This window comes from Salvia miltiorrhiza, chromosome 2 (assembly GCF_028751815.1).
Source record: "Salvia miltiorrhiza cultivar Shanhuang (shh) chromosome 2, IMPLAD_Smil_shh, whole genome shotgun sequence".
Lineage (NCBI taxonomy): Eukaryota > Viridiplantae > Streptophyta > Magnoliopsida > Lamiales > Lamiaceae > Salvia > Salvia miltiorrhiza.
The window spans coordinates 17395530-17422191 of NC_080388.1; the positions used below are offsets into that span (position 1 = coordinate 17395530).

General features: G+C 38.4%; 2 protein-coding genes, 1 long non-coding RNA gene and 1 pseudogene across 3 annotated transcripts; 1 reads left to right on the plus strand and 3 right to left on the minus strand.

Annotated features, from left to right (window-relative positions):
• Positions 1-1702: 1702 nt before the first annotated feature.
• Positions 1703-8361, minus strand: LOC131011416 (uncharacterized). Its single transcript, XM_057939225.1, has 9 exons — positions 8041-8361; positions 4426-7328; positions 4258-4329; positions 3928-4080; positions 3518-3681; positions 3130-3277; positions 2837-2959; positions 2475-2562; positions 1703-2082 (listed from the first exon to the last, which is right to left on the minus strand). Exons 2-9 carry the CDS (start codon positions 7111-7113, stop codon positions 1904-1906), a joined length of 3615 nt encoding a protein of 1204 aa, XP_057795208.1. The 5' UTR covers positions 7114-7328; positions 8041-8361; the 3' UTR covers positions 1703-1903.
• A 5593-nt stretch (positions 8362-13954) lies between these two features.
• On the plus strand, positions 13955-17354 carry LOC131011417 (uncharacterized). Its single transcript, XR_009096912.1, has 3 exons — positions 13955-14371; positions 16446-16510; positions 17097-17354. It is a non-coding gene; the product is annotated as an uncharacterized LOC131011417 (long non-coding RNA).
• Positions 17355-21249: 3895 nt separating this feature from the next.
• On the minus strand, positions 21250-22689 carry LOC131008075 (uncharacterized; annotated as a pseudogene).
• Positions 22690-23259: 570 nt separating this feature from the next.
• Positions 23260-23893, minus strand: LOC131008076 (uncharacterized). Its single transcript, XM_057934976.1, has 2 exons — positions 23735-23893; positions 23260-23649 (listed from the first exon to the last, which is right to left on the minus strand). The coding sequence occupies exons 1-2, from the start codon at positions 23891-23893 to the stop codon at positions 23260-23262; spliced, it is 549 nt and encodes a 182-aa protein (XP_057790959.1).
• Between the last annotated feature and the right edge of the window lie 2769 nt (positions 23894-26662).

The window sequence follows — 26662 nt, forward strand, 5'->3', positions numbered from 1 at the left end:
GGAGGCAAGGTTCAAGAAGATGCAAGAATCGGCACGAAAAGCTGTCGAACATGCCTTTGGAGTCCTTCAAGCTCGGTGGGGAATAATTCGCAGTCCCGCGCGGAATTGGTACTTGGAGCACCTCCGGGACATCATACTGTGTTGCATCATTCTCCACAACATGATTGTGGAGCATGGAGGTGAAGGAGCAACCAATTGGAGAGATGACGACGCGGGACATGGGGCGTCTAGCAGTGACTCGACGGAGAGTGGTCGAGCAACCCCCGTTTCATTCGAGGAATATGTCCAAAGAGATGCCCTTCTCCGAGATAGACAGTTGCATGCCGCGCTCCAATATGATTTGATGGAGCATGTTTGGGCACGTTTCGGACCTCTAGGGCCGGAATAGTTATTTGTAGTATTTGTTTTTATTTTATTAAATTTTATGTAATTTTTAGGATTTCAAAATTAATGCAATTTAAATTTGAAGTAAATTGTGTAATTTAAATTTATGAAATTAAACTTAAATGAAAAATGAAAAAATCAAAACTAATTCTATCATGTAAGCTATCATGTAACCCCACTGCAGCATCTTTACACCATGTGGTCCCCCCATCATAAAGTAGGCTATCATGTAAGTTATCATGTAACCCCATTGCGGATGCTCTAAGCACAACAAATCAGTGAGATCTTCACACACTAACAGCAAAACCAACAATGAGACTACCGGAGCTATCGTCTATCTCAAGAGTAACAGACAATTACTCGATGTCTAGCTTCCCAACTAGTAGACCTTTTATTTTCCCCGTATCAATGAAGACCCTTTCAATTGGTTGATCAATTGCTTTGTTTTCTACTTTTTGCTCAATATTTTTTATTTTTTTATTTAATTTTGGATAATATTTGTCCTTTTCAAATTATCATAAAGTTATAATTGTAAATTTAATTTAAACATTAACCTAGGATACCAAACAACTAATTTATGATATCTACATTTCATATCTTAACTATCAAATACAAAGATACAATATCAATTACTTCCTCCGTCCCATTAATAATGACTCATTTTATCTAAGCACGAGAATTAAAGAAGTATTTAGAATGTACAATAAGTAAGAACCATTTGTAAAGATGAAGTGTAAAGTAATTTAATAATGTACTTCATCCGTCCTTATAAAAAATAAGCATTTGTAAATGGCATGGGCTTTAATAAAGTAGTTAAATCTGCTGTGAGTGGAATAAGAGTCTCACTTTATTGTGAGTGAAAAACTTACCAAAAATGAATTGGATATATTTTATGAAGATGGACGAAAATAGCAAATTAGATACTTTTTATGAGGACGGAAAAAGTATCTTTGTGTTTGATATCTACAAAAATGAAAGTGAATTATTATCAATGAAACTGGGGAAGTATCTCTTATCGACGATACATATCTTAACTTAAGATATCTTGTCATATCTAACATACCAACCAAACCCTAAGCCCAAGTTGATTTAGTTACAATTTTACCCCAAAAATAATTTTCTGTGCGCAAAATTGTGACTGGCAGCCAGAATTTACACCATTCCCTTCAATGTTCTCAACACTGCATTGTTGTGCTGAACATACAGGACTAAGCATACTGATTCAAGGATGCTACATTGCGCTCAATGAACAGCTGAACTCCACTTATCGTGATAATGCACAATGAAGCGCTCACAAATCGTTCAATTCGTACAAAGCTTAAAAACATCAGCAGTTAACTTGCAGCATAATATTTGTCACCAAGAACTTCATGTACATGTATTTCTATATCTTTGTGTTCATATATTATATGACTGCATCATACATAAGCAATCTTTACACGACCAAACACTGATTTATGTGTTGAATGACTAAACTCAGCTTTCACTAGTAAAACGCATGAAATCAACAATTTACTGACTACGAACCTGCCTTCTTTGTCTGGGCCGAAGAAGACATTACACGTAACCGACTAGCTATTTCAGTAAAGGAAGGTCTCAGGGATGGATTTGGGGCCCAACACTGCTCCATTAATCTTCTCCATTCTGAATCGCAGTGGCTTGGAATGGTAGGCCTCAGTGTGTTGTTCACAATGCCTCCTGCAAGCACCAAAAATGTTGTTAAATTTGAGAATATACAACCAATAAGCTACATCTCCTAAACACGAAGAAATCTTTTCCTAGATTATGCTTAAAATAGCTGAAGTCAGGATGTCAATTCCTATCATCCACAACTAAAACTTCACTAAGCTAATTAGATTGATGCATAAACTATCTGATTTCTTTATTCAGTATATTATTATCAGAAAAGAAATTCTAGGTTCCCGTACGGCCGTACTACAGGCAAGCTCATTTTACAAAGGACTGTCAGTTCTCAGATCTGCAGAAACATGCATGTACAAAATACAATTAAATTACAAGGGTTCAACCATCAAAGGTTACAGGTGATAATTCTTGTGAATTATGTCACCTGAATAAGTAAAATTACAAACCTATGATTGCACCATAATGCATGTTGGCATAAGGCTCTTCCCCAGTCAGTATCTCCCACAAGACAATACCAAAAGAAAAAACATCAACCTGTCAGAAGGTTAAATCAGTACTTTAATATCATAACTATAAAGAACAAAGATTATTAAACTGTTCTGGAAAATAAGAACATTGATGATTGCTGGCTTGGCTGTTAATATGTTGTTTCCATGGTTCTGAAAGCAAGTTTCACAGACCAAGGTTACTTTTGCAATCCATAGGAAAAAATCATAGAATCCAAAACATCTCCAAGCTCAAGTAATATTATCAATTCTCCATTCAGCATCAGTTTCTTTCTACTTATAAACTTGTAGTGAGGTCTGACCTTCTCAGATACTTTATTACTACTTCCATTAAGGAGCTCTGGAGCCATCCATGGAAGAGTTCCCCGCACTCCCCCAGACACCAAGGTGTTTCTCTTTATTTTGGATAAGCCAAAATCTCCCACCTGATAAATTGCATTGTAAAAAAAGAATTTGATCAGTGAAAGCATTAACCTCGCAATAAAGATTATTATGCTGTCACAAGTCATAATACTAGTAGGATGGCGTTGAAATCTTATATCTAAAAATTGATCATTTATCACATCTACATAGAAAGATAAGTTCCCAAGACAACCTTGCATATAGGTCTTGAAGGATCTTTCAAGTTAACAAGCAAATTATCACATTTCAGATCAAAGTGCACTATATTCTTTGAATGCAAATATTCCATTCCAAAAGCTGCATCCATGGCGATTATGAGCCTCTTGCGGCGATCAAGATGCCTGCAAATTTGTTATAACAAAAATAGAGGTAATTATGAAGGAAAAGAGTCCCAATACATAATAATTAATAAATAATGACAGGAAGCACTCTATGGTTTATACATAATACATCTATCTGTTTTCAATATAAATTCAATATTCTAGTCAAAGCCAAAGTGGAAAGCACATCAAAGCTACTTTCTCAGTTCCTTCTCATTAACAGGAAACACAAAGTTTGCCAACCACATGTATGAACTGTACCTATCCTTCCGAAGTAAAACATGTCTTAAAGAACCATCAACCATGTACTCTGTCACAGTAGCCAATGTCCCCCCTGGTCCATCTTGTACCACACCGTAAAAAGCAACCACATTTGGGTGGTGAAGCTTTGAGAGAATTTCAGCTTCCCTCCAAAACTCAAATGTCTGGAGTATAGAAAGTTGGAATAACGTTAATGGCCATTCAGAAAGAATCAAGGTGTGCATGTCAACAACATCAAGAAATAATAGAAGTTGAGCAAAATTCATTCAATTTCCTTGAATTTGCTTATCATGAAGTTCAAGGAGTATCGAGATTTCAAAGCATAAACAAGTTATTATACATAGCATATGACAGGAAGGTCCTAACAAAGAGAAATCATAGTATTCGTGTGGTAATTAATAACTACTTACTAGTCTCTCCTGCTCTGACTGGCGACCTGTGAAGCAACTTTTCTTTATCCGCTTGATTGCCACATCTGAGCCTCTCCATTTTCCATGATACACAGTCCCAAATGTCCCAGATCCAAGCTCCCTCAGCTCCTCAAGATCTTCATTTTTAATGATCTGCAAAGCAACCAAATAGTAGCAAGAGGATAGTTGGTGATTATATTTTATTTTATCATTCAAATCAATGTCAACTTAAACACCTGAGGTAGGTTAGAAAACAGTAGCAAAATGAAATTCCAACATAAATTCTGATAAACCTAAACTATATTTGAAAGTGGAAGAATTTGTATGGACCTGTAATGAGGTGATATCGAAATCAACCAAAGAATGATCTAGAGGAGGTAAGCCAATATTTCCAAATCCATCCTAGAATAAGAGTACGAGGTAAGGATTAAGTCTCATTTTGGGGAAAGCAATTGCGTGTGTGTGTGTGTGTTTGGGGGGGGGGGGGGGTGGTATTACCTCATATTCTGAGTCTCGAATTTTCATGTTATCTGTCAAATCATCATACAGCACATTTTCACTAACTTTCGCTTGAGAAACAGCTCCATTTCCCCCTGGAAGGCCATTCTGACCATCTTTGCCATGATTGTCCTGCATTTCCATGTGACTTGGAAGAACTCCATCTCTCTTCATTGGTACAAAGTCGTAAGCTAAAGGAGTCTCCTCGACAAGTTTTGCAAGTCCAGAGGAGAATGCTATATGATCTTGATCAATAAGGGAAACATCCCTTCTTGTAAACTCATCCCCTGCCAGCCTCTGGAAGAAGGACCACCGTTTAGGATCATGGTTCTCTATGTTCACACTCAAACCAGCACCATCTTTCTGTAGAGGACCAAAATCAGATGAAATATCTGAAAGAACAGCTTTCGAAAATATATCAGAAAGAATATCACAAGGGAATCGGTCACTGATATCAATGAGAATATCCCCTTGCTTGGTCCTTGGAACACTGCCAGGTTCTTCCACATCCCCTGGCAATGCCAAAGGCTGTGGATGCCCATGGACGTCATTGGCAACAGTCTGACTGCCAGTTCCATCAACCAAACCAACCATAGAATCTTCAGAATGCTCAACAGAATCTTCAGGGCCCACAACAGGAAGCTTTGACCTCTGTTCTGTTTCTGTCTTAACGACGTGACTTTCATGCATGGAACCTTGAGCATCAAGGGGGTTTGTATATGTCACCGTTTGAGTATTAGCAATCCCATTATCAGCAGTTTCATGTTCCTCAGGGAAAGGCCGTTCAGTAGAAGTTGACTGTTCAGTAGAAATGTTTGCATTCCGGTTTTCCAAGTTTTCAACAGATGGTGTATCTAAATTCTGCTGGGAAGTATCAGCTTGTGATTGATTAACCAGAAACTGAGAACTGCGTGAATCATCAGACTTAGATATTCTACCAAGCAACTCTAATTGCTCTCGAGGAATCCACTCAGATCGGAAGACCCTCGGAGGAGGATTAGAAGACCCAAAGTAACTCAAATCAGTAGAACCAGACACCGAGTTGATGAAATCGGGAACAGGAACATTACCAGAATTCAAATACTCATTGCTACCAGAAGTAGGAGGCTCAGGAGCGGAAGCACCAAGAGGCTTAGAGACCTGGACAGGCTCCTCTGGCTTCCCATTGCCCTTTGAAGTCTTTGAAGATAATTCCCTATCCAGTTTAGAGACCATAGATGACTCTTCAACCGGAAAACTAGATTTAGATTTATCACTGTGAACCAGTGAAGGAACGAAGTTCTCATTCGCAAACATGTCCTTATTATCACGCTCTGGTGGAATTATGCCATTAATTTTCTGTGTGGCGTCCATCTCTTGGGGTTCTGCACCTTGTGTCCCTAAGCTATCTAGCGACTTTTCTTCAAGACCTTTCTGATTAGAGACAGGCCCATAAGAAGATTTTGGCATAGAACTTTCAGAAGGATTGTAATATGAACTGGGAACATTATAGCCAAATTGTGAATGATGCTGGCTTTCTTGATTGTGATTGACTGTCTGACCATTATATGAGTGCAAATCAGTTTCATAAACTTTGGAGGAACTTGGTAAAATCGAATTAGAAGGTTCAGTTGCCCTTGAGGGGACAACAAAACCTAGCAGGCTATTGCAACTTGTATCTTTGTCTTGATTTAGTGCATCTAAGTCGTTCAAGTTATTTCCAGAAGAGTTTGCTAAACCACTTAAAGTAGAGCCTTTTCGAGATCCAATGTCCATTCCATTGACAGCAACCATAAATTTCATCTCAGAATCACATTCAGTGTTCGCCAAACTGAAATGAGCATCATCCAAATCCCCAAGAGAGAATAGAAACATCCGAAGCTTTTTGGAACCTTCTCCATCTTCAAGAACATTACACTCCTCCATCATGTTCAACAAATCCTCATCACTAGATACAGAAACTAAAGCATCAAGGTCCTCCCCAGGAAGCTGATATTTTATAGCACATGTTTCATCATAAATTGCAGTTGCCTTCTGCCATAATTCTTTCCAGGTAATGTCTTTATTTATTCGAACGATGCGTGTTTCCCCACCAACATATCTGAGCTTTCCATCACTTGGCCGAGGTAGGATTCTTCCACAAAAGCTGCAGAGAACCTTAAGCTTAGTTGATGAACTATGAGATGTTCCAGATGAAGTATACACAAGTATGCGCTGGCTGTTCTGGCCTGATGAAGAATGTGGCACTGATTGCATAGATTGAAAAGAACCACTATTAAACTTATCCCCTTGTAAAGATAAATTATTCCGTTCAAATTCTCTTGGATCTTTTTCTGCAGTTGCAATCATGGAGATAGCTGAGCCACTTTCAGAGCCAGTATGGCTAATCCCCAACATTCCTTTTAGCTCCAAGTAACTAGATGCATTACTGGAATCGCCGGGGATATTTGGAACATGTTTCTTGGGAATGACTCGGTCACGCATAAATTCAAGAGCAAATTCCTCACCAGTCTGTATAGAGTAATTATGTACCGGTTTAGCTTCTGGAAAATTAGTCTCTGCAGAATTCAGACTTGCATTTGCATGAGCCGAAGAATCTATCCTGGAAACTTGTAATTCAGGATGATGTTCTTGGTTTCCGGCTTCTGATGAACGGAGTTGCACCGGGTCTTGATTCTTTGATGTTTGCATCTCAAGATTAGAGAACATCTCTGCTATGGAGCAAAAATTCGAAAGGAACAACCACCAATTCCACAATCTTGATATATCTCACAAAATCCAGATAAGAGAACCACAATGCTCACCGCGAACCAAAAACTCTGCTTAGAAATGTGTACATTCGCATCTATATAATTCATAAAGTTAAACAACTTCTGACTCGAGTTGTGACAGGGGAAATGCCAATAATCTCAACAATAGACACTCTGTCAAAAGAGGAAATATTTTCGTATTAGACTTTGAACATGGGGAACAATATATGAAGTGACATTGCCAAAAAAGATTCACATTCCTGAGAAATCTAGTAATTTATTATATTTGAAGTGGCAGGAGGCATACCAAATTTACAAATTTCCAACTAGTATATAGAATTATTTGTGAAACAAGTGGTCATTCTACAAGATAATAAGATGTAGTTGGGCCAAGTTGACAGGAAATTGATGGAATTCTACTGCTCTATATCAGGTGGTTCGGTTGTTGAGAAATCACAAGTATGATGATCAAACTTTCTATGAGTTTTTCAAAATCAATGGAAGGAAGGAAAAAGGAGCTTCCATCAATTACTCAACCCAATAAATTCAAAATCGAAGTTACAGCCCTTCAAAACAATCAATACTCCAGCAGTTAGACCTACAAACCAAACGAAAACCCCTCCAAAAACCACTCCATGCAAAAGTCTAGCAAGAACAATTCGATTATCACAAGAATTCACACTTAAAAAACGTACACGTTACTCAAACTCGTCGGAAAGCGATAACCAACAAACAATCGCCATCCTACCAAGAACCCTAATTTCTAAGAAATCATAAAACATGGATAACACTGGAATCAGTCGCAAGAAAAATTCAAATTCACGCGCGTAGGTACAGAAGATTATAGACCAGAATGCGTTAGATCAGAGCGTCAGTAAATGTTCACCTGAAGAGAAGAATGCAGATAGAGACTAGAGAGCTCAAGCAGTTGACCAATGCCGCCATTTCCACAGTTTCATCTTCAGCGTGAATAAAACGAAATAAAAAGAAAAAATGAAAAAGAGTGTTCTGCTCGAGATTTTAGAGAGAAAAAAATAAATAAATAAATAAATAGTAGTAAATGTTTTTATTTGAAGGGGGAAAGAGTAATGGAATTCGAATTCGTTGTTTTCGAAGGCATTTTGAGCAGGCGCAAGAGAATGACGGCTTCTAGTTTCTCCTTCCCACAGAATCAAGGATTATTAAAACCATCATGAAAATTCGTAATGCCTAATATGACCTCCTGCTCCCTGTTTATTACTTGTATGCCATTTTCTTTAAATGACGGCGCATTCACGAATGTGTCCAAGTATACTTAGGGCGCGGGCCAGTTTGATTAGCTTAGATTAAGCCAGATTAGCAAATAGGGATGACAATCTACATGTGAGTAACGGATATCCGCGAAAATCCGAACTTATTAGGGTGGGTTTGGATACCATTTGATATCCACGGTAGTTTCGTGGTTGCAATTCACTATCCATTTAGTTCCTGGGTATGGGTTTGGATACTTACTATCCATACCCGTGAAAAATACCCGCCAATTACCCGTCAATTATCAGTGAATTACCCGTCAAATATCCATAAAAAATTTCATAAAATATGGGCTTTGAATATATATTTTAAGATTATGAGCTAGCATATTATATCATAAAATAGGCCCAAACAGAAACTGAACTAAGGCCCAAATTCTAATAGTCTAATTTAAATTTGAATTTTGTTGAGCAATTATAGAATTTTGTTGGATTTTATATTTTAGTTGATGAATTTGAATTTAAACATTGTTCTTTGTGGATTTCAACATATGGATTTGAACTATGTTATTTGTGTTGATTTTTTTTTCTATTAGATTTGTTGTAAATTTATATTTAAATTGTGTTTCGTGAGTATCCGGCGGATAGTAGGTGGCGGGTATCCGGCTAATAACGGGTGACGGATACCCGCCGGATAGCGGGTTCGTGGATACCCGACGGGTAGCGGGTATCCGCGGGTAGCGAGTTTGGATACCATTTGATATCCATGGATAGTTTCGTGGTTAAAAACCACTATCCATTTAGTTCGTGGGTATGGGTATGGATAGTCGCTATCTGTACCCGTCGTACCCGATTGCCATCCCTATTAGCAAAGGTATACTATCTTCGCATTTTCACAATAGTAAACTTAATCTAGATTTTAATCTTGGCTATCAAACACTTTGATATTATACCAATCTCTCACTTTATCTGTAATACATATCTTGATTTTAATCTATTTTAATTTATCCCAACATGCTTATCAAACAAGCATCTCCAATTGGAGGTGCTATAAGGGGTTCTATAAGAGCATCTGCAGTGTAGTGGGGTGTGCATTACTAGGGCTGGTAATCGGTTCGGTTCGATTATAACCGAACTGATTTATCGGTTAATTGAAATCGATCATCAGTCAAAGTGATAATCGAAAACCGAACCGATTTTCAGACCGGTTAATTCAATTGTTAAACCACCTCACTGACAATTGAACGATGCAAACTCTCAAATTCATTGAATACGTGTTTCCTACTTTTACTTGGTGCAAACTACAACAATTGAATGATGCAAACTGTTAATTCTAACATGTAACTACAACAAGTTGTACAATCCCAGGGCCCGATTACCCTTTTGATGCAAACACTTGGTTTTGCTACGACAAGTTGTACAATCCCAACAAATTGTGTGGGGCTTATAAATTTAATTCACAAACCTGATAATTATCTTGGCTTTTAGATTTAGCCTAGAGAGATAAATAGATCTGTGTGGGGCTTATCGCGGCACAGAGCAGAGCTTGCGGTGCTGGGAGAGGTGCTCAACAGCTCAAGCGCGGCGGGGACTCAAGAGGTGCTCAGCGGCTCTGGGACTCGCTGGACCGCCGAAAACGACTTAGGCGCTCAGCGGCTCAAGCGCGGACTGGGAGAGGCGGCTGCGATGCCGGTGGGAAGAAACGCCGGTGGCCAGTGGGAAGAGGCGCCGACGGCTAGGATGTGGGAGAGAGAGACAAGGCATGCGGTGAGCAAGGAACTGAGGAAGGCATATGCGCCTGATTTAGAAATCAGAATACCCTATTCCCTAAACTATTTTATGTTTTATGAGTATTTTTTAATTTGTTATATAATAAAGGGTTAAGTATCAGATTAGCCCCTAAGGTGGAGGCCCCTATGGCATTGGGCCCCTTATGGCAAGGGGTGTGTCAAATAAGCCCCTATGGTAATTAAAATCGAACAAAATCACCCTTAGCCCTAACGGTGAGTTAACAGCCGTTAACTATTTAAAAAAAAAATCTTTGTCTACCATGTGTTCGATGAAATGACTGAGACTCGTCAACTCGCCGCAGCTCAGCCTCCTTAATCCGGAGCCGCCGCCACCGCCACCACCGCTGCCGTCGTAGCCCCCGCTTCCTCCACCACCACTTCCACCACCAACGACGGCGTCGTCACCAACTCTATACATCGACGTGAGCACTCAACTCAGTTTCGGCGAAGAAAGCTGCTCCGGATCCCAACCTGATAACAACCTTGAGTTTCTCTCCAATGTCGTGATTCGGGACGTGAATGATGAAAGCGTGCTCAAATGCTCTCCTAATCTTCGCGAGCTCAAATGCAAATGCTTCCCCCTTGTGGCAGAGGAGACGGGGGAGCTCCGGTATCCGGATTTCGCCTTCTTTACGCAGCTGGAATCGCTGCACTTGGAAGGTGGCTTCGTCAACGCCATCGCGGATATTAGCCTCCCCTCGAATGTGAAGGAGCTCACGCTGTCCAGATTGTACTTGCCTTGGGAGAAGATCTCGGTGATTGGGAGACTGCAGAGGCTTCAGAAGCTCAAGCTTTTGTTCGGAGCCTTCGACGGCGAAGTGTGGGAGACGAGGGAGGGAGATTTCCAGGAGCTGAGGCTGCTGATGCTCAAGACAGTGTATGATCTGAGAGAGTGGGAGGTTGAGAGCTGGGAACATTTTCCGAGGCTGCGGTGGTTGGTCTTGGATGATTGCCAGCATCTGCAGAAGATTCCGGCGGCGGTCGGGGATATAGCGACGCTGGAGGTGGTTGAGATCAAAGGCTACTGCCAGGAGACATTGATGGAGTCTGCGCAGGAGATTGAGAAACAACAGAGAGAAGAGGGAAATGAGGAGCTGAAGTTCAATCTCCACAAAATTATTGGCTTGACATCTGAAACGGCTTCAAGCCTCTTTTGAGCTGGTGACGACGCCGTCGTTGGTGGAGGAAGCGGGGGCTACGACGGCAGCGGTGGTGGCGGTAACGGCGGCTCCGGATTAAGGAGGCTGAGCTGCGACGAGTTGACGAGTCTCAGTCATTTCGTCGAACACATGGTAGACAAAGAATCCGTATTTTTTTTAAATAGTTAACGGCTGTTAACTCACCGTTAGGGCTAAGGGTGATTTTGTTCGATTTTAATTACCATAGGGGCTTATTTGACACACCCCTTGCCATAAGGGGCCCAATGCCATAGAGGCCTCCACCTTAGGGGCTAATCTGATACTTAACCCTATAATAAAGGGGTAAGTCAATATTGATACTAATAAAGGGGTAAGTCAATAGTGAGATGTATTCTTCTATCTGACATATGTGAAGGATCAAGATCTCGGTGACTTAATAAGATCTTGATATTAATAAGGTTTCCAATATATATGTTGATTCGTGTATCACTTTGATTTACTATGGGTGAGAGTTATATATTAACTTGAGTACTCTGTATCTTGGGTGATAGCGGTTAATATATGATATTTTCTTATCTGTATTAGTATCCGTATCCGGTATAGGATAATGACATTCCCTTAAGGAGCTCAAATGGTTTATTGCGTTAAACCATGCAGGTTGATTAAGTTCAGACGCAATAATAAGGGTTGAGTGGTACTACTTAAGGATTACAAATAGATTAATTAATATAAGCTATCAGAGCTTTAATTAATTAATGGACGTCGGATATTTTAAATACGGAGGTCTAATAAGTCTAAATACAAGCCCGACTCATCATCAGTAATAAAGGGGTAAGTCAATATTGATTCTCTAGTGGAATGAATTAATATTTATGAATTAATTGTGATCTGGGCTGATCATAAGAATTAATTCATTTGAGGCCCATCTTTATTCCTTGTATCTGATCCCTGGACTGGCCCAAAGTCTCCTGAGCCCAGTAGGAGTTGCCTACTACAGTTATTAAGGCCCTAGGTCTGTGTTTTGTCTTTAAAATACATATACCTGCTTTCAGAATAAGACACACAAAAATTAGGGTTTTAGAGAGCAGAGCAATAAGGAGGCGCCAACTGTAGGGGTCGAATTATCTGGGAGTTCTCATAGTTCGTTGTCCATCCAACGTTGGGAACTGAGTGGGATATAGTTCAGAAAATCTTAGCTGGAGTCAGATTTTCGTAGGAAACCAAGTTCTGGCAGTCTCCGAAAAATAGCCATAACTTCCTCTACAGAACTCCGATTGAGGTGAAACAGGCGGCCACGGAAAGCTCTTTCGAAGACATATGAGTTGTATTTATGAAAAAAATACGATTAGAGGTCGTTTGAGGGGTCAAACGGAGCGTTGAAGTTGGCTAACCTGTTCAGTGACGAATTGGATCTGAACTGGAGTCTTTTGATTCAATCGTCAACAACCTCTACGTTCAATTCACAAGTAAGTGATTCTAACTTCAAGGTGCAGCACTTAAATTAATATGAGCATGCTAAGTTTAATCGATGTATGGTGAATTAAGATAATCCAAGAGACGATCCTCGGGCAAATCGAGTATTAATTAAATTTAATATTCCTTCAATAACCGCGCTATCATCTTACTCTCATAGAACATTAACTCGACTGTGCAGTATCACTTATACAACCTTCAGAATAATGACATTTCTCCCTTTGGAACAAACAATGGTGTTACTTCCGTCGCAAAGCGGCCCTTTTTAATAAGACAATGGTGTTACTTCCCCCGCAAAGCGGCCCTTTCATGAGAGAATGGTGTTACTTCCCCCGCAAAGCGCCCCATTCATGAGTGATGGGTGTGTTTTAGTTATTTATTTTCGTGTCGTTTGTTGTTGGTTTTGCTTTGATATTACCCAAATTGTTGGTATTTTGGCGCACGAATTGCATGGATGGTGATTAGAAGGTGGCGGATGCCGAGAGCTTGAGAAAAATGAGTTTTGATGAAGTTGGCGTTAATTTTGAAGAGGAATTAAAGAGATTGATGTTGATGGAGTCGAGAAGAATGAAGTAGAAGAGAAATAATTTCGGTGCAAATTTAGAAGATGACATGAGATGAAGTTGGTAACGAAGGAGCTTTATTTTGGGCAAGGAAGATTATTATTATTTGAATTGATGACTTATTGTAATTAATCCAAATTAATTTGCTAAACATTATTGGGCTAGATTTTAATTAGTTTTTTTCTCCTAAGCCCATTAGCTAATATGGACGACTAGGTATTAGAGATTAGGGAGCATTATATATTAGGATTTTTATTAAGGATTATAGACTTTTAGTTATTGATTTAAGGATTTCTTATGGTAATTAGGGTTCAGCATCCATTAATAAAATACGGACTTATGTGAATTTGATGATTACATACGTGATAATTTATTTTTATTTTTATTTCAACGGATGATGCACTCAAAATATATTTTGAGTCCATTAAGAGAATGATGGAGCTCAAAGATTTATTTTGAGTTTTCAAATCGAAAAAAAAAAATTATGTATTTATTTATTTTTACCGAGAAATTTAGGAATGATGAGTTATAAAAATTTTCCATCAATATTTTTCTCAAATTATTTTCCTATGATGTATTTATAAATTGAGAGAGTGCACTAATGTTAGTGCTATTTATTCTAATTTTGATCACAAGAGTTTTATGCTCTAGCATTTTATTAATTGATGATTAGTCTTACATATATTTTTTTTCTTACACATGGGTTATTACTACACCACATTTTTATATTTACTTAATGTAACACCCCATTATCCTCCACTAATATTTTCTTTTCCCTACCACTAATCTTTTTCCCTACCATCACTAATATTTTCTTTTCCCTACCACTAATCTTTTTCCCTACCACTACTCCTACCTCTCCACCACACTACTCCTTTTCCCCCACCACTACATTCTTTCTCCCACTCTCACAACTTTTCTCCCACCATTATCACACTCCATAGAAGCCTTTGAAGCCCCAAGAGAAGTAGCAAAGCAAGGGAGAGTGTGGGAAAACTATAGAGTGAAGGTTGTGCTTCGAGGGTGAGTTTTTCTTTGCTTTTTCTCAACTGAAAATGCTTTATGGCCATGGATTTTTACACATTTGTGTGCTATATTATGTGAGGATATGTTTTATGATTTTGGATGATTATTTTGGTAGAGTTTGTTGGGTGAAAAACCGTGCATGAGGTAAGGCAGCGAATCTGCCATAAGCACACTGCTCGGCAGTGTTTTGCAAGGCGATTCCAGCCATCCAAACGGTTCCCAAAAATTCCCAAATTAATTGTGTATCATCCTTCATATGTTTTCTATACTTTGGTAAAATTTCAGAAGGTTTGGAGCTCTTATGATTTATTTATGAATTTGTAAACATCACTGCCCATCTGGAATACATTTTTGGTAAACAATCTTTGGGAGGCCATAAGTAAAGTTTCAATCGGTGAAAACCTTTGAAACTTGAATATGTCACTCTATACTCCCGTATCTTTCTTTTTACATCGGTCTCACCATTTTTGAGTAAGGGAAACAACCGGTATAAATTCTTGAAATCTAGTTCTTATTCCTTGTACCATCCAGTAGATTTTACAAACCTACGACTTTGAGGTGGCAAAGGCCAACTTAAATCTTTGATTCTCAAGACTATCTTTCTACTGAATATTCACTGACATGTTGGGAACTTACTTGTTCAGTTTTAGAATTTTTGGTGAAGCCTAAAGTGGTTTTTCCGATTTATGTTCTAAATCTGCCAAACTTGAACTCTTTTTGTGCACTGAACTTTAGACAGTCATATCTTCTAAACCATGAATGTTCTTGGAGTAAATCCAACTGTAGAGTGTTATGATCTCTCCCTAGTTTCCAGATTGACCCTTGGGGTTCCCAGTGGAGTTTTGTAAAGGGAGATATGAATTTTTAAAGAAAGCCCACTGACTTGGTTGTAATCTGGAAATCTGAAATTTTCAGATTTTTGCTTGTTAAATACCCATCTTTGAGAGGGCATATCTTGCTCGTTTGAATTTTTTTTCATTCGATTCAAATTGGAGAATGATCCTTGAAATGTCTAGTTTCCAGAATGTCTTTTGGAGCCTCATTTGGAGATCCGAGGCAGATTTGATGTCTGTTGCAAAACAACCTCTTAAGAGCTCAAGTTGTTGAATTATTTTCTATGTATCAAAGTTTATTTTAAAGGATGTTTCATGAAAGATTTAGTATATGTGCGTAACGAGTTTGGGACTATTTATTTTAAATGAGGTCCGTTCTTTTATTTAAATTATGATGGACTTTTAATGAATATTTTTGGGATTAAACTCTTATTTCTTGATTTATATAAATTATTTTTTTTAAGGACTTATAAATATGAATTTCGTAGGCCTACTGACCTACTGTGATCGACGGTTTGTCGATGTCTAATAGCTTTGAAAATTTTATAGCAAGTCCCTACATGAGTCTTGAGTACCCTGGTAAAATTTCAAGCCATTCCAACTTCGTTTGATACTTCTTTAAAATGAAAAACCTAAACTGCACATTACTACCGAGAATTTCAGAGAACAGAGGAAAGAGTCATTCATTTCAGTAGCTTCCTGTGTGATCTAGATTTCCAAATTTTTATGTTATTAACCTTATTGTGTTATCTAGATATCCACCAAAGTTGAGCCCAGTTTGACAACGTTTACTATTTTTCAAAAATCCAAGTTTTCGATTGTTCAAAACTGCCGAACATGGTAGATCGTGGTAAAAACGTCATATCTCTCAAACCACTTGGAGTTTTCGACTCTACTTTTTTTTATATGAAACTAGACTCGAAGATCTTTCTTTCGGTATGAGTCTCGAGTCTAGGAGATGTCGGAGTCAGAACAGATTAAATTTTGAAGTTGAGTCAGTGTAAAAACAGAGCATGTTTTGATGATGTTTGATTGTGATTCTTATGTGCCTTATGTGTTTGTGTTGCCTATGTGTTTGAATGAGATTAGACGAGGTATGATTGATTTTTGACTGTCTTTAATGTAACGAATTATGGATGCTAGAACCCTAAAACATTAAAAGATACCCTAGGCACGTAGAATTAGACTTTGTCTTATGACAATTTCTTCACGAACTTATCGACTCTTCATCAATGAAGGTCCGGGCGACAGAAAGTGAAGCCGAAGAAGAAACGACTCCACGCCAGCTTTAAGAACAATTGAGGTGGGCATTATTTTATTATTACGTATATAGAGATCCCCTGCGTGACGTAGGCCTCATATGCGAATATATATGCATGATATGTTTTGACTATTTATTCAGTTCTTATGAAATGCTTATATGTTTAATGCCCTTTATGAAAATGAAAATGTTATGAAAATGAAATGTTTATGAAATGATTGACTGCCAAAATGTTTATGTTTTTATATGTATCCTATCTGTGTTGGTTCGCCAACTTTAAAGGAAATCCAATTGGGATCCTATGCTAGACAAAGGTCGCTAGCTAGGGTTAACGTGTACACTCATGGAGACCGCGAGTCGCTTGCGACCGGTCTTGGCGTCCGTGGTAAGGAGGCCTCCTTCCCGGCGCGTGACAGAAAGGACAGATATGGATCATATAGACTGAAAATGGGATGTGCATCCACCTTTATGAAAATGAATGAAATGTTTTAGTAAGCGCAGGTCATTCAAGAAAACCCCTGTGTGTTACTGTTGGCAGTTCAATTTATATATGTATGCATGTTGTATTTTCGGCTTATGTCACTGAGTATTTTTATACTCAGCCCTGCATGTATTTCTAAATGTGCAGGTTGAGCAGGCGATGGAATGGATCGGTGTTGAGCGGATTTCCCTTTTGATGTTTATGTAATGAAACCTTGAGTATGCATCTCCATATGCATAACTCACACGTTTTTTCGCTGCAAACACTCTGACTTATTTATCATTTCTACTTGAACTTATTACTACTTCATTTTAATTAACTTTCAGTTGGGGTCTAGTCGTTATGGCAGACTCATTTGTGAATTACCCAAGTGGTTATATATATATACCACTAGTTTGTTATTAATGTTGGTTACTTAGTAAATCCCCTTTAATTTCCGTTTCTTATTGTTCACCCCAAGTCATAACCCCGGTTAACCCGTCATTGGGATAGTGGGCTGTGACATGCGAAGTACCTGGATTGCCACTAGTTAGTGGGTTACCTCTGTTACTTTATGGCGTGTATCATAGTTGTTCAAGTGTTTTCCCAAAATATGTTTATCCTGGGCTGTAAGAATTCTCAAGTACCAATATCAGTAAAACATGAGAGCCCCTTTTAACAGGGCCATAAGATCATCATAGATAACATAGAAAATTTAGTTGCACTGTTCACTGAAGTATGCTTGGTAAAGTATTCATATCCCAATAAATCCATACTGTCACAATGAATAAACAAAATGGCAGTCAAACTCCCACATACTATGAATCACTGACAATAAAATTCGTCTTGCTAAACATGATGATATATGAATTGTCCCAAAATTAATCTAGCTTTGAGAATAAAGACAACCTATCCTAACATCAATTTTGACTTGACCTTACCCACGTATATCTCATAATAGTATGGATTAATACCCCCCAAAATTTAAGACATTTTCATGTAAAAAATAAAGCTCATGCACAAACAAGAATGGGAAAATATGTCGAGACTATTGATCAGACAATGTAAATACAATCTTTGTTTGGTGCTAAATTCACATTCTCTTTCCTGAGCAGGCGCGATGGTGGCTTTCTTATGTATCACCCGCTCTTCTTCCCTTGGTGTAATTGGCACGATGGGAGGGAGCGGTGTTCCCGCCAGCTGGCGGGTTGTGGCATAGTTAAGCATTGCTAACATCTGTTCAGTAATTGTGATGTTGAGAAGTCCCGGTGTGGAGGTGGGCATTACGCTGGCCTACGCTGACATTCTGATCAAATATTGCGCTGTCCCCGAAGTGATCATGGCGAGTCCCGGAGCTGGATTGTTGAAAGTAGTAAATCCCGGTGGAGTGAATTCAGATAAGTTAATCCCCTGAGTCGAAGGAACCCCAGCCTTCCCATTTCCTGAATCTCCCGCGACCATGTCGAAGTCCTTGGTTAGATCCCGATGAGGATCATCACTTCCCATTATCGGTGCCTGGAGTGTAAAAATGTTAGGACATGTAAATATAAGCAGTTATTACTGCGCAGAGATTCCTGTGCAGACGTCCTGCGCAGCCTTATTTCTTCGTCCCTTATGATTACTGACTGTGATAGTGGGACCCGTAAAACCCTAGGGAAACCCTGAAAGAATCCTTGAATTAAAAAATTCGTGGAGGCCCACGAACTTTAGCCCATAAGATAACTTAGGATCAAATGTACGGATTCATCAAAGAGAAAAGTTGCGTAGAAAACCCTCCCTCATGAATATTCATGAGGAATATCAAGTTTTTCTGGGAAATAAACCTAAAAAATCATCATCACATCTCAAAAATGAACAAAGGCCATTGTGAAGATAGGGAGCTCAGTAGTATAGTAATCATCACAAAAGAAAACAGACGTTAGTTATTAGTAATATCAGGAAGGAGAGAGTTTAAGCAATTAAATCAACCTCTAATCGCACACCAACAAAGAACTCGCAATGGTTGTATTACATAAACACCTCTTGACAAAAGCGTTTAACACATCAGCAGAGAACCCCCCCGCAAATTCATCACGCGAACATCACTTAGAAAAATGAGTGAACAAAGATTCACGAACAATATGTAAACACAACATAGGTTCATCAGATAATGAAAACTTCAACCCATCATGTAACAAAAATTTCACTCTGCCACCCCCAAGAAATTTCTCATGCAAAAATATGAAGGGAGCTCAGATTTGTGCGCATACCCAGAGATCTAGCTAGAAATATGTTCACCCACCACAGATCCATGTTGAGAAAAAAAACAACAGGAAGAACAGAACCCATAAATCAATTAAGCTCACGCCTTAACTTATTTGTTCCCACAGACGGCGCCAGTTGATAAAGATTGAAATCAACACCTAAACTATAAAGCAATAAACGAGACATTATTTACGTGGTTCGGTCATCAAGACCTACGTCCACGGGAGTTCTTCGGGTTTTTCACTATACTTTTTGAGTGTTTATGTTACAAGTGGAATATGAAAGAATAAGATAAGATGCCCCCTAACTCCTCCTAAGCTTCTATCTATAAGTAGGGAAATAAACCCTAAAGCCTTAAGGCCACCCCTTCGATATTTGGGCCTAAAGCCCCTTAGTGCCTTAGTACATTTAACTCTAACTTCTAACTTTGAGCCTTCAATGCCGAGAGCTTCGTTATCTTTAACTGCACAGGGGCTTCGGGTTCCTTTGGCTGCGCAGGAGCTTCGAGTATCTTTGACTGCGTAGGCCCATCGTATTTCTTTTATTATCCCAAGTCTTTAGTTAAACATGCGTTGGTTAGTTTACTTAATAATAATAACAATAACAATAATCTATATATTATATAAAACATCAGTTTTTAACGGTAAATTTTTTGCCCTAATTTTTTTAAGGAATTTAAAAAAACGTGATCTACTTGCGCTTGAGATAATTATGGATCCATAATCCATTAATCAGTTTTATTGATTAGTGGGTTAATTATATATTTATCTTCTTCAGAAAACCTTACCTATTTTCCAATAAATTTAGTAACTGCAACTCTATGAAAAGTAACCCAGTCGCTTCTCACCACTTCTCCAACAAGCATCAACCGCTACCATCTTCCACCTCTCCTCTCGTCTCCGTTACTCACTGTGTTTCCAACAAGCGACAACAGCTACCATCTTCTGCCTCGCCTTTCGCCTCCGTTACTCTATGCTTTTCCAACAAGCGACAACCGCTACCATCTTTCGCCAATCCTTTTGCCTCTGTTACCTTTCATCCACAGTAGGAACGCCATCATTGTGAGCTCTGCTTTTCCATCTATAATTTACCGTTAAAAACTGATGTTTTATATAATATATAGATTTCATCAGGCCAAATCATTGAATCGTGACTTCGCCGGCAAAAAAACCACCACTCCCTCGCCAAGTCAACCGATAGATAAACTACTATCATCCTTTCTTATTTCTTTTATAATTTATTTTTCTATGTCACTTTCTTTAAATTTTTAATTAATTTCTTAATTTTGTTAAATACAGGGTTTTGATGTGTGTTTATAGGTGAAGTTTGAAAGTTATACGAAAGTTCATGAATTTTGGTGGAATTTTGAGGTTTTCAATATTCCAATTTTCTTTACGTTGTAGATTTTAGATAATTTCTTTGTATCTCAGGTTAATTGATGATTTTTTTATCTCATATTAGTTGATGATTTTGAATTTATTTTCAGGTTGAAAGTGTTGATAGAGAATGACGAAATTTTTTGAAGGCATGGACAATTATTGGTTGCTTGAATTGTAAATGTAATTAATATCTAACAAATAGTAATAAATTGTATCTGTATCTCGACATCATGAAATCATATTGTTGTATCTAGCTTCTTCTGCACTTGGTGGCTATGGGATCCTCCAAGTCTTTGACTCTGTTGGGGAGATGATGATTGAATCTGAACATGGGAGATGGCGAGTGGATGCGTGACTCTTAAGACTACCCACAGTCGTAACACTCACCCAACCCAACCTTACTTCACTTTTTAATAAAATATTCATTTCTCTCTCATCCACCTACACAACCCACAACCTAACATAATTTTTACTCCCAATGGTGACACCAACCCAACCTACATATTCTTTCTTTTCACTTTATTTTTAAATTATCTTAATATCTAAAATAAAATATAAATTAAAATTAAAAATTTATTTATTATATTTAATAAATAAAATAAATATTTTTTATTTTAAAATTGTAATTATATTATAATTAAACATTGTCATATATTATAATTGATATTTAACTCAATCACAAATGAAGATTACAAGAATTAAACACACAACTGGAATTAAATATATCAAAGTACAATACGTGAAATTTTAAAATACAATTAGAAAATACAAATTACATATTTAATTGTCAGTGCCAAATTTTTCCCATATGTGCTCAATCAAATCACCTCGAAGAGTCCTATGAGCTTCTCTATTGCGAAGTTGATCTCTATTAGTCATATAAGTAGACAAGCTCGCAATACGTTTAGTAGAATAGCGAAAATGTTCGTCATCTTCTGTTTGTACTCTTGTAGGTGTATCCATAAAAAATTCTGTTGGATCATAATAATTTTAGTAGGTATCTCGTTCATCCTCGACTATCATATTATGCATGATGATACAAGCCATCATAATTTTTCCCATCAAAACTTTATCCCAAACAAGACATGGGCGTCGTAAAAATGCAAATCGAGCTTGTAGGACTCCAAATGCTCGCTCAACATCTTTTCGGACAGACTCTTGGTGTTGAGCGAACAACTTGTGTTTGCGGATCTGTGGGGAAGTATTTGACTTGACAAATACAGCCCATGAAGGGTATATACCATCAGTTAAATAATATGCCATATCATAATGACGGCCATTCACTACGTAATTAACCTTTGGTGCTCGATCTTCTAAGACATCATTAAAAACAGGAGATTGATGGAGTACATTAATATCATTACACGAACCTGGTGTTCCAAAGAACGCATGCCATATCCACAAGTCGTAGAGGCAACAGCTTCCAAAATGATCGTTGGTTTTCCACTTCTCCCAGTATATTGGCCGGCCCATGCATTAGGACAATTTTTCCACTCCCAATGCATGCAATCAATACTGCCAATCATGCCTGGGAAACCACGTTGTTCTCCAACATAGAGCAGCCTTGCCAAATCTTATTCATTAGGCCTTCTGAGATACGTACCACCGAAGCAAGATATAACACCTTCCACAAAATGGACTAAAGCATCTCTTGTAGAAGATGAACTCATTCGCAGATACTCATCGACAACATCGGAAGATGTCCCATACGCCAACACCCTCATGGCTCCAGTACATTTCTGCAATGATGAAAGACCTACTCTGCCGGTGGCATCTCGTCTCTGTTGAAAAAACTCATCATTAGCAGTAACAACTTCCACTATTCGAATGAATAACGATTTCTGCATGCGAAATCTCCGCCGAAAGATTTCTGGAGTATACGTTGGGCTGTCACTGAAGTAGTCGTTGATCAAACGCTCTGCACCAAACTCGCGTTCCCTATGACAATATCTCCTGTTGGCTATTGGAATTTGATTTCCTACAATCAGATTATGATTGTTTATGATCATATTTTGGATGATGCTATCAAGTTGACGATTTTGTTGATAAACTCGTTCTTTCCATTCATCAAGTTCATTGGAATGGGAAACATCAGAACTTGAGTCTGAATCAACCGAAGAGTTTTCATTCACAGACATATTTGTATGAGAAATGGAAAATAATAGGGTGGAGGTATACTCGAGCAAAGATTGAGATGTGTTTGTGTTTTATTGAGATGTGTTTCATCTGGCATTTATAGACTAATATTGAAAAGTGGGATAACAAGTGCATGTGACTGCACTTCAAGCTTTGTCATTTGGGAACCTAACGGATCCAATGCTTACATGAAATGACAAGTGCATGTGGATAGGAAAAAATGACAAGTGCATGTGACTGCACTTAAAGCTTTGTCAGAATTGGTCTTTGTCATTTGGGAACCTAACGGATCCAATGCTTACATGAAATGACAAGTGCATGTGGATAGGAAAAAATGACAAGTGCATGTGACTGCACTTAAAGCTTTGTCAGAATTGGTCAAATGCTTTGGGAACCTAACGGATCCAATGCTATGCAAGTTTACATGAAATATACTTTTTCATTAATTAAACATAAAACAAGTACATTTGCGAAAACTAAAATCAGACAAATAGAAAGCATACAAATTAAAAGCACACAAATAAAAAGTACATAAACTAAAATTAGATAGAAAACACATGATTAAAATACATTCACTCTCCAAACACAATTTTAGTTAGTTGACGTTTCATCTCTTCGTCTTCTGGAGATAAGTGATCTTTCGCCAACAATTGAAGCAACATTTTTTCTTTCATCTTCATTGCGTTTCTTTGCAACTTCTCGCGCTCCAGTTCGATTCGAGTCTTTATTAACTCAGCTTCGGCATCTCTAATGAGTCTCATTGCATGAAGTTCTGCAGCAACAGCAGATTCATGAGTAGATTCAGATTGTGAGACCTTACCTTTTCCTTTCCTTTTTGCCTTATCTCTTCCAATGGGACGAGTCGCAGTTGACTGTTCAGATGTTGGAGTTTCTAGATTAGAAGGGATAGAAAATCCCCCATCTTCCGAAGTCTTTGATCTTTTCGAACTGCCACCACTTTCCTGGTCATCAGCATCTTCACTTTGACGACGAAAAATATGGGTGGTTCCACTTGGGATGTTTACTCATAACTTCATTAAATACAACCAAATCTAGAAACTTATTTCCACCTGCTTCGTAAATGGAATGAGCTTCTTTCTCAACATCGTTGTCGCTCATGCCACTCCTTCTTCGAGCATTTGCTTCCCTGCAAGCAGCAACCCATTTGTTTCCATTTTCGTTAAGACGTTTCCAGCGACCTTTCATCGATTCAATGTTTCGTTCGTTGAGCTCATTTGGATTTTCTGCTTGGGTGTTGTGATACAATTTATGAACACGTGCCCAAAGCGATTCCCCTCTTTGATTTTTTCCTCGAATGTTATCTTCGCTAGCATAGATCCAAGATGACATAAGGGCAACATCTTCCTTTACACACCAAGCTACATTTTTTGCCCCTTTATGATTTTTGTTTGGGCGTTGTTGAACACCCATAAATAAATTACGGGAGACATTTTCTGGTGTGGAAATTCTTTGAGATGTAGGAATCTGACTTAGATTTGGAGAAAATTGAGATTCATAAAATTGATAATTTGGTTGATTTTCGAAATTTGGAAAAAAATGAGGAGTCGGATAAGATGAAAAATTTGCAGAATCTTGAGGATTAGGATAATCTTGGGAGTTTTGATGATTTTGAGAATTTGGATAATAATAATTGGGATAATTTGGATCCATAATGAAAATATAGTGAATTGAAGAAAGAGAGAGTTTTTGTTTGGGTGTAAAAATATAGTGAAGTTAGGCTCTATTTATAGAGCAAAAAATAAGAAAAATTTTAATATATTTTTTATAAAGAAAAAACATTATAAAATTTTGTTTATTCAAATATTTAATCTACCACTTAAAATTTGACAAGTGGCATGGAAAGAGAAAAGTGGGAGGGCGTGACTCTGGGGCGGCAGATCCCCCAGGTCATCAATTTTTGATGACTTTCTATTTAATTTAATCAATCTCCCCACTTTGTCGTTTCTGGTGACCCCGCCTCGGGGTCACCGTTGTGGCTGGAAGTGTCTTCCCTACACCGTGGGCAATGCCCATTGCTGCTAGGATTGTGACACATGGCTACTTTCCAATCCCCTCTTTCCATTAATCACAAATCAACCCCTTATAATTTTTCAAAATACCAAAAAGCCCCACTATAGTTTTAATTCAGACAGAGCAACCCTTCAATTATAAAACATGCAATTTAAACAAAATATAACCCAACATGCTTCCGTAACACTTCAAAATAAATCTTAAACATAAATCAACATTATACCTTTCGTCGACTGGTCTTCTTCAGGAGTCAGTTCTCGTCGCGTTTTACGGACCGTCTGCCCTCCAGGCTTCGTCCAACCACGCACTCGCAAGAGATGGTTGCAACCTTCCTCATTCACTAAGTGCCGACGTCAAATATTTTTGTTGAAAAATGAAAGATAATTTTTACTAAACCGGAAAATTGGGCAAAACAAAGCGTTTATAGAGGAATTATAAAATACTTAATTTATTTCATAAAATTCTCCCTCAGGGAGGAGACTAACTTGTTTAGCTACTCCTTAGTAGCTAATTCTTGTATACATAAAATAAAAAGAAACTAAAACTAAAATTGAAAAACTTTGAAAACAGAAAATTAAAAAAATACAAAGATAATTTTCTAGAGAGAGAGTGTAGTGTGTGAAAGTGTTGTGAAATTTTCGATGTCTTCTTCTCTCCAGAGCTCGGGTTTATATAGAGGTTTGATCCCCTCTATAATTGCTGGGTAGTTGGCCTTGGATTCCTTCTTTGTGGCCAGCTAACTTAGATGGTGACGGCCACCTTCTTTTGTCTGACATGATTGCCGACATTAGTTAGTGCCTTCACATGGAGTTGAACCTTCCTTTATCCTTTTGTGATAATGGTTGGTGAGGTCCATCTGCTTTTTCCTCCACTCAGCCTTGTCTTCTGCTTTCGGTGAGTAGTGCTTTTCTGGTCCCATACTCCATTATTCAACTGATAATGCTGTGAGGGGCCAGCAACTTTTCCACCATCCTTTGTCTTCTTTTGATGAGTGGAACTCCTGTAGAATTACCCACTTTGGTCAGTGGGAGTTGGCCTGCATTATTATCCACCCACTTTCGTCGTTTTTCTTTTAGTGGGTGGTCCTCCTGTTCTGAGTCACATGACTCCCTTTTCTTTATCGGACCTTTTAATTTTTTGGTGCCCGAGGTGCTCGTCCACGTGGAGTCTTGTACTCCTCATACTCGTCTGTTAGGTCCGGGGGGTCTCGAATAGGTGTATGGGGGGGGGGAATACACCTATAGGCTATTTTTATGACTATCTACTGACCTCAATCAGAGGGATCTCAGTCAGAGATTAAAAGGAAACTTTACACGCAAACAAAGACTCCTGTTTTACTGAAATCAGTTTTGAACAACAGGGTTGACGACTGATACTGAAAGCTCTTCAGTAATGAGTTATCAGTTAAGTTACTGGAACTTAACTGATTCAAATAAGAGCTTCAATCGTGTTTGCAAAGATAGAGATGATATCGCTCTTCCTTACTATCAGAGGATAGTTCAGTCAGATTGATATCATACGCAGCGGAAATTAAACTTAGTTTCGCAATAGCCTCGGTGGAGCAAGTTGTTGGATTAAGGTTTCTCTTTGCTGTTAGTCAGTGTTCAGTTTTATCAATTGAAATAGCACAAGTATGAATGTAAAACTGAAAGCTGTAAATAACACAGAGACTTTTACGTGGTTCAGAAAAACCCTTTCCTACATCCACGGCTGGTTGATCAGACCAACAATCCACTCCGCAAGTGCTTGCCTGGTGCACTGCAAACCGTACCCGTGTGCTTGCCTGGTGCACACAACCGTAAACTGAAGATAACCCCTCTTCAGCACCCACACACCTCGCGTAGGATTTCCCTGCTAAGCACACCTCGTGCTCAGACTTTTCACTCAGAGTTCAGAGTACCTTCCTGAACTCCGAACCACTCAAACACTCTTATGGGGGAGAGG

Bases quoted from the DNA above. Each gene is read 5' to 3' on its own strand.
- LOC131011416 (XM_057939225.1), bottom strand. From the start codon at position 7,113: ATGTTCTCTAATCTTGAGATGCAAACATCAAAGAATCAAGACCCGGTG. The intron at 4,330-4,425 runs GTAATACCACCC...CTCTTATTCTAG, and splicing joins TTCGAGACTCAGAATATGAG to GATGGATTTGGAAATATTGG. The intron at 4,081-4,257 runs GTCCATACAAAT...GTTGCTTTGCAG, and splicing joins TCGATATCACCTCATTACAG to ATCATTAAAAATGAAGATCT.
- LOC131008076 (XM_057934976.1), bottom strand. From the start codon at position 23,893: ATGAAAGGTCGCTGGAAACGTCTTAACGAAAATGGAAACAAATGGGTT. The intron at 23,650-23,734 runs GTTGTATTTAAT...GCTGATGACCAG, and splicing joins GAAATAAGTTTCTAGATTTG to GAAAGTGGTGGCAGTTCGAA.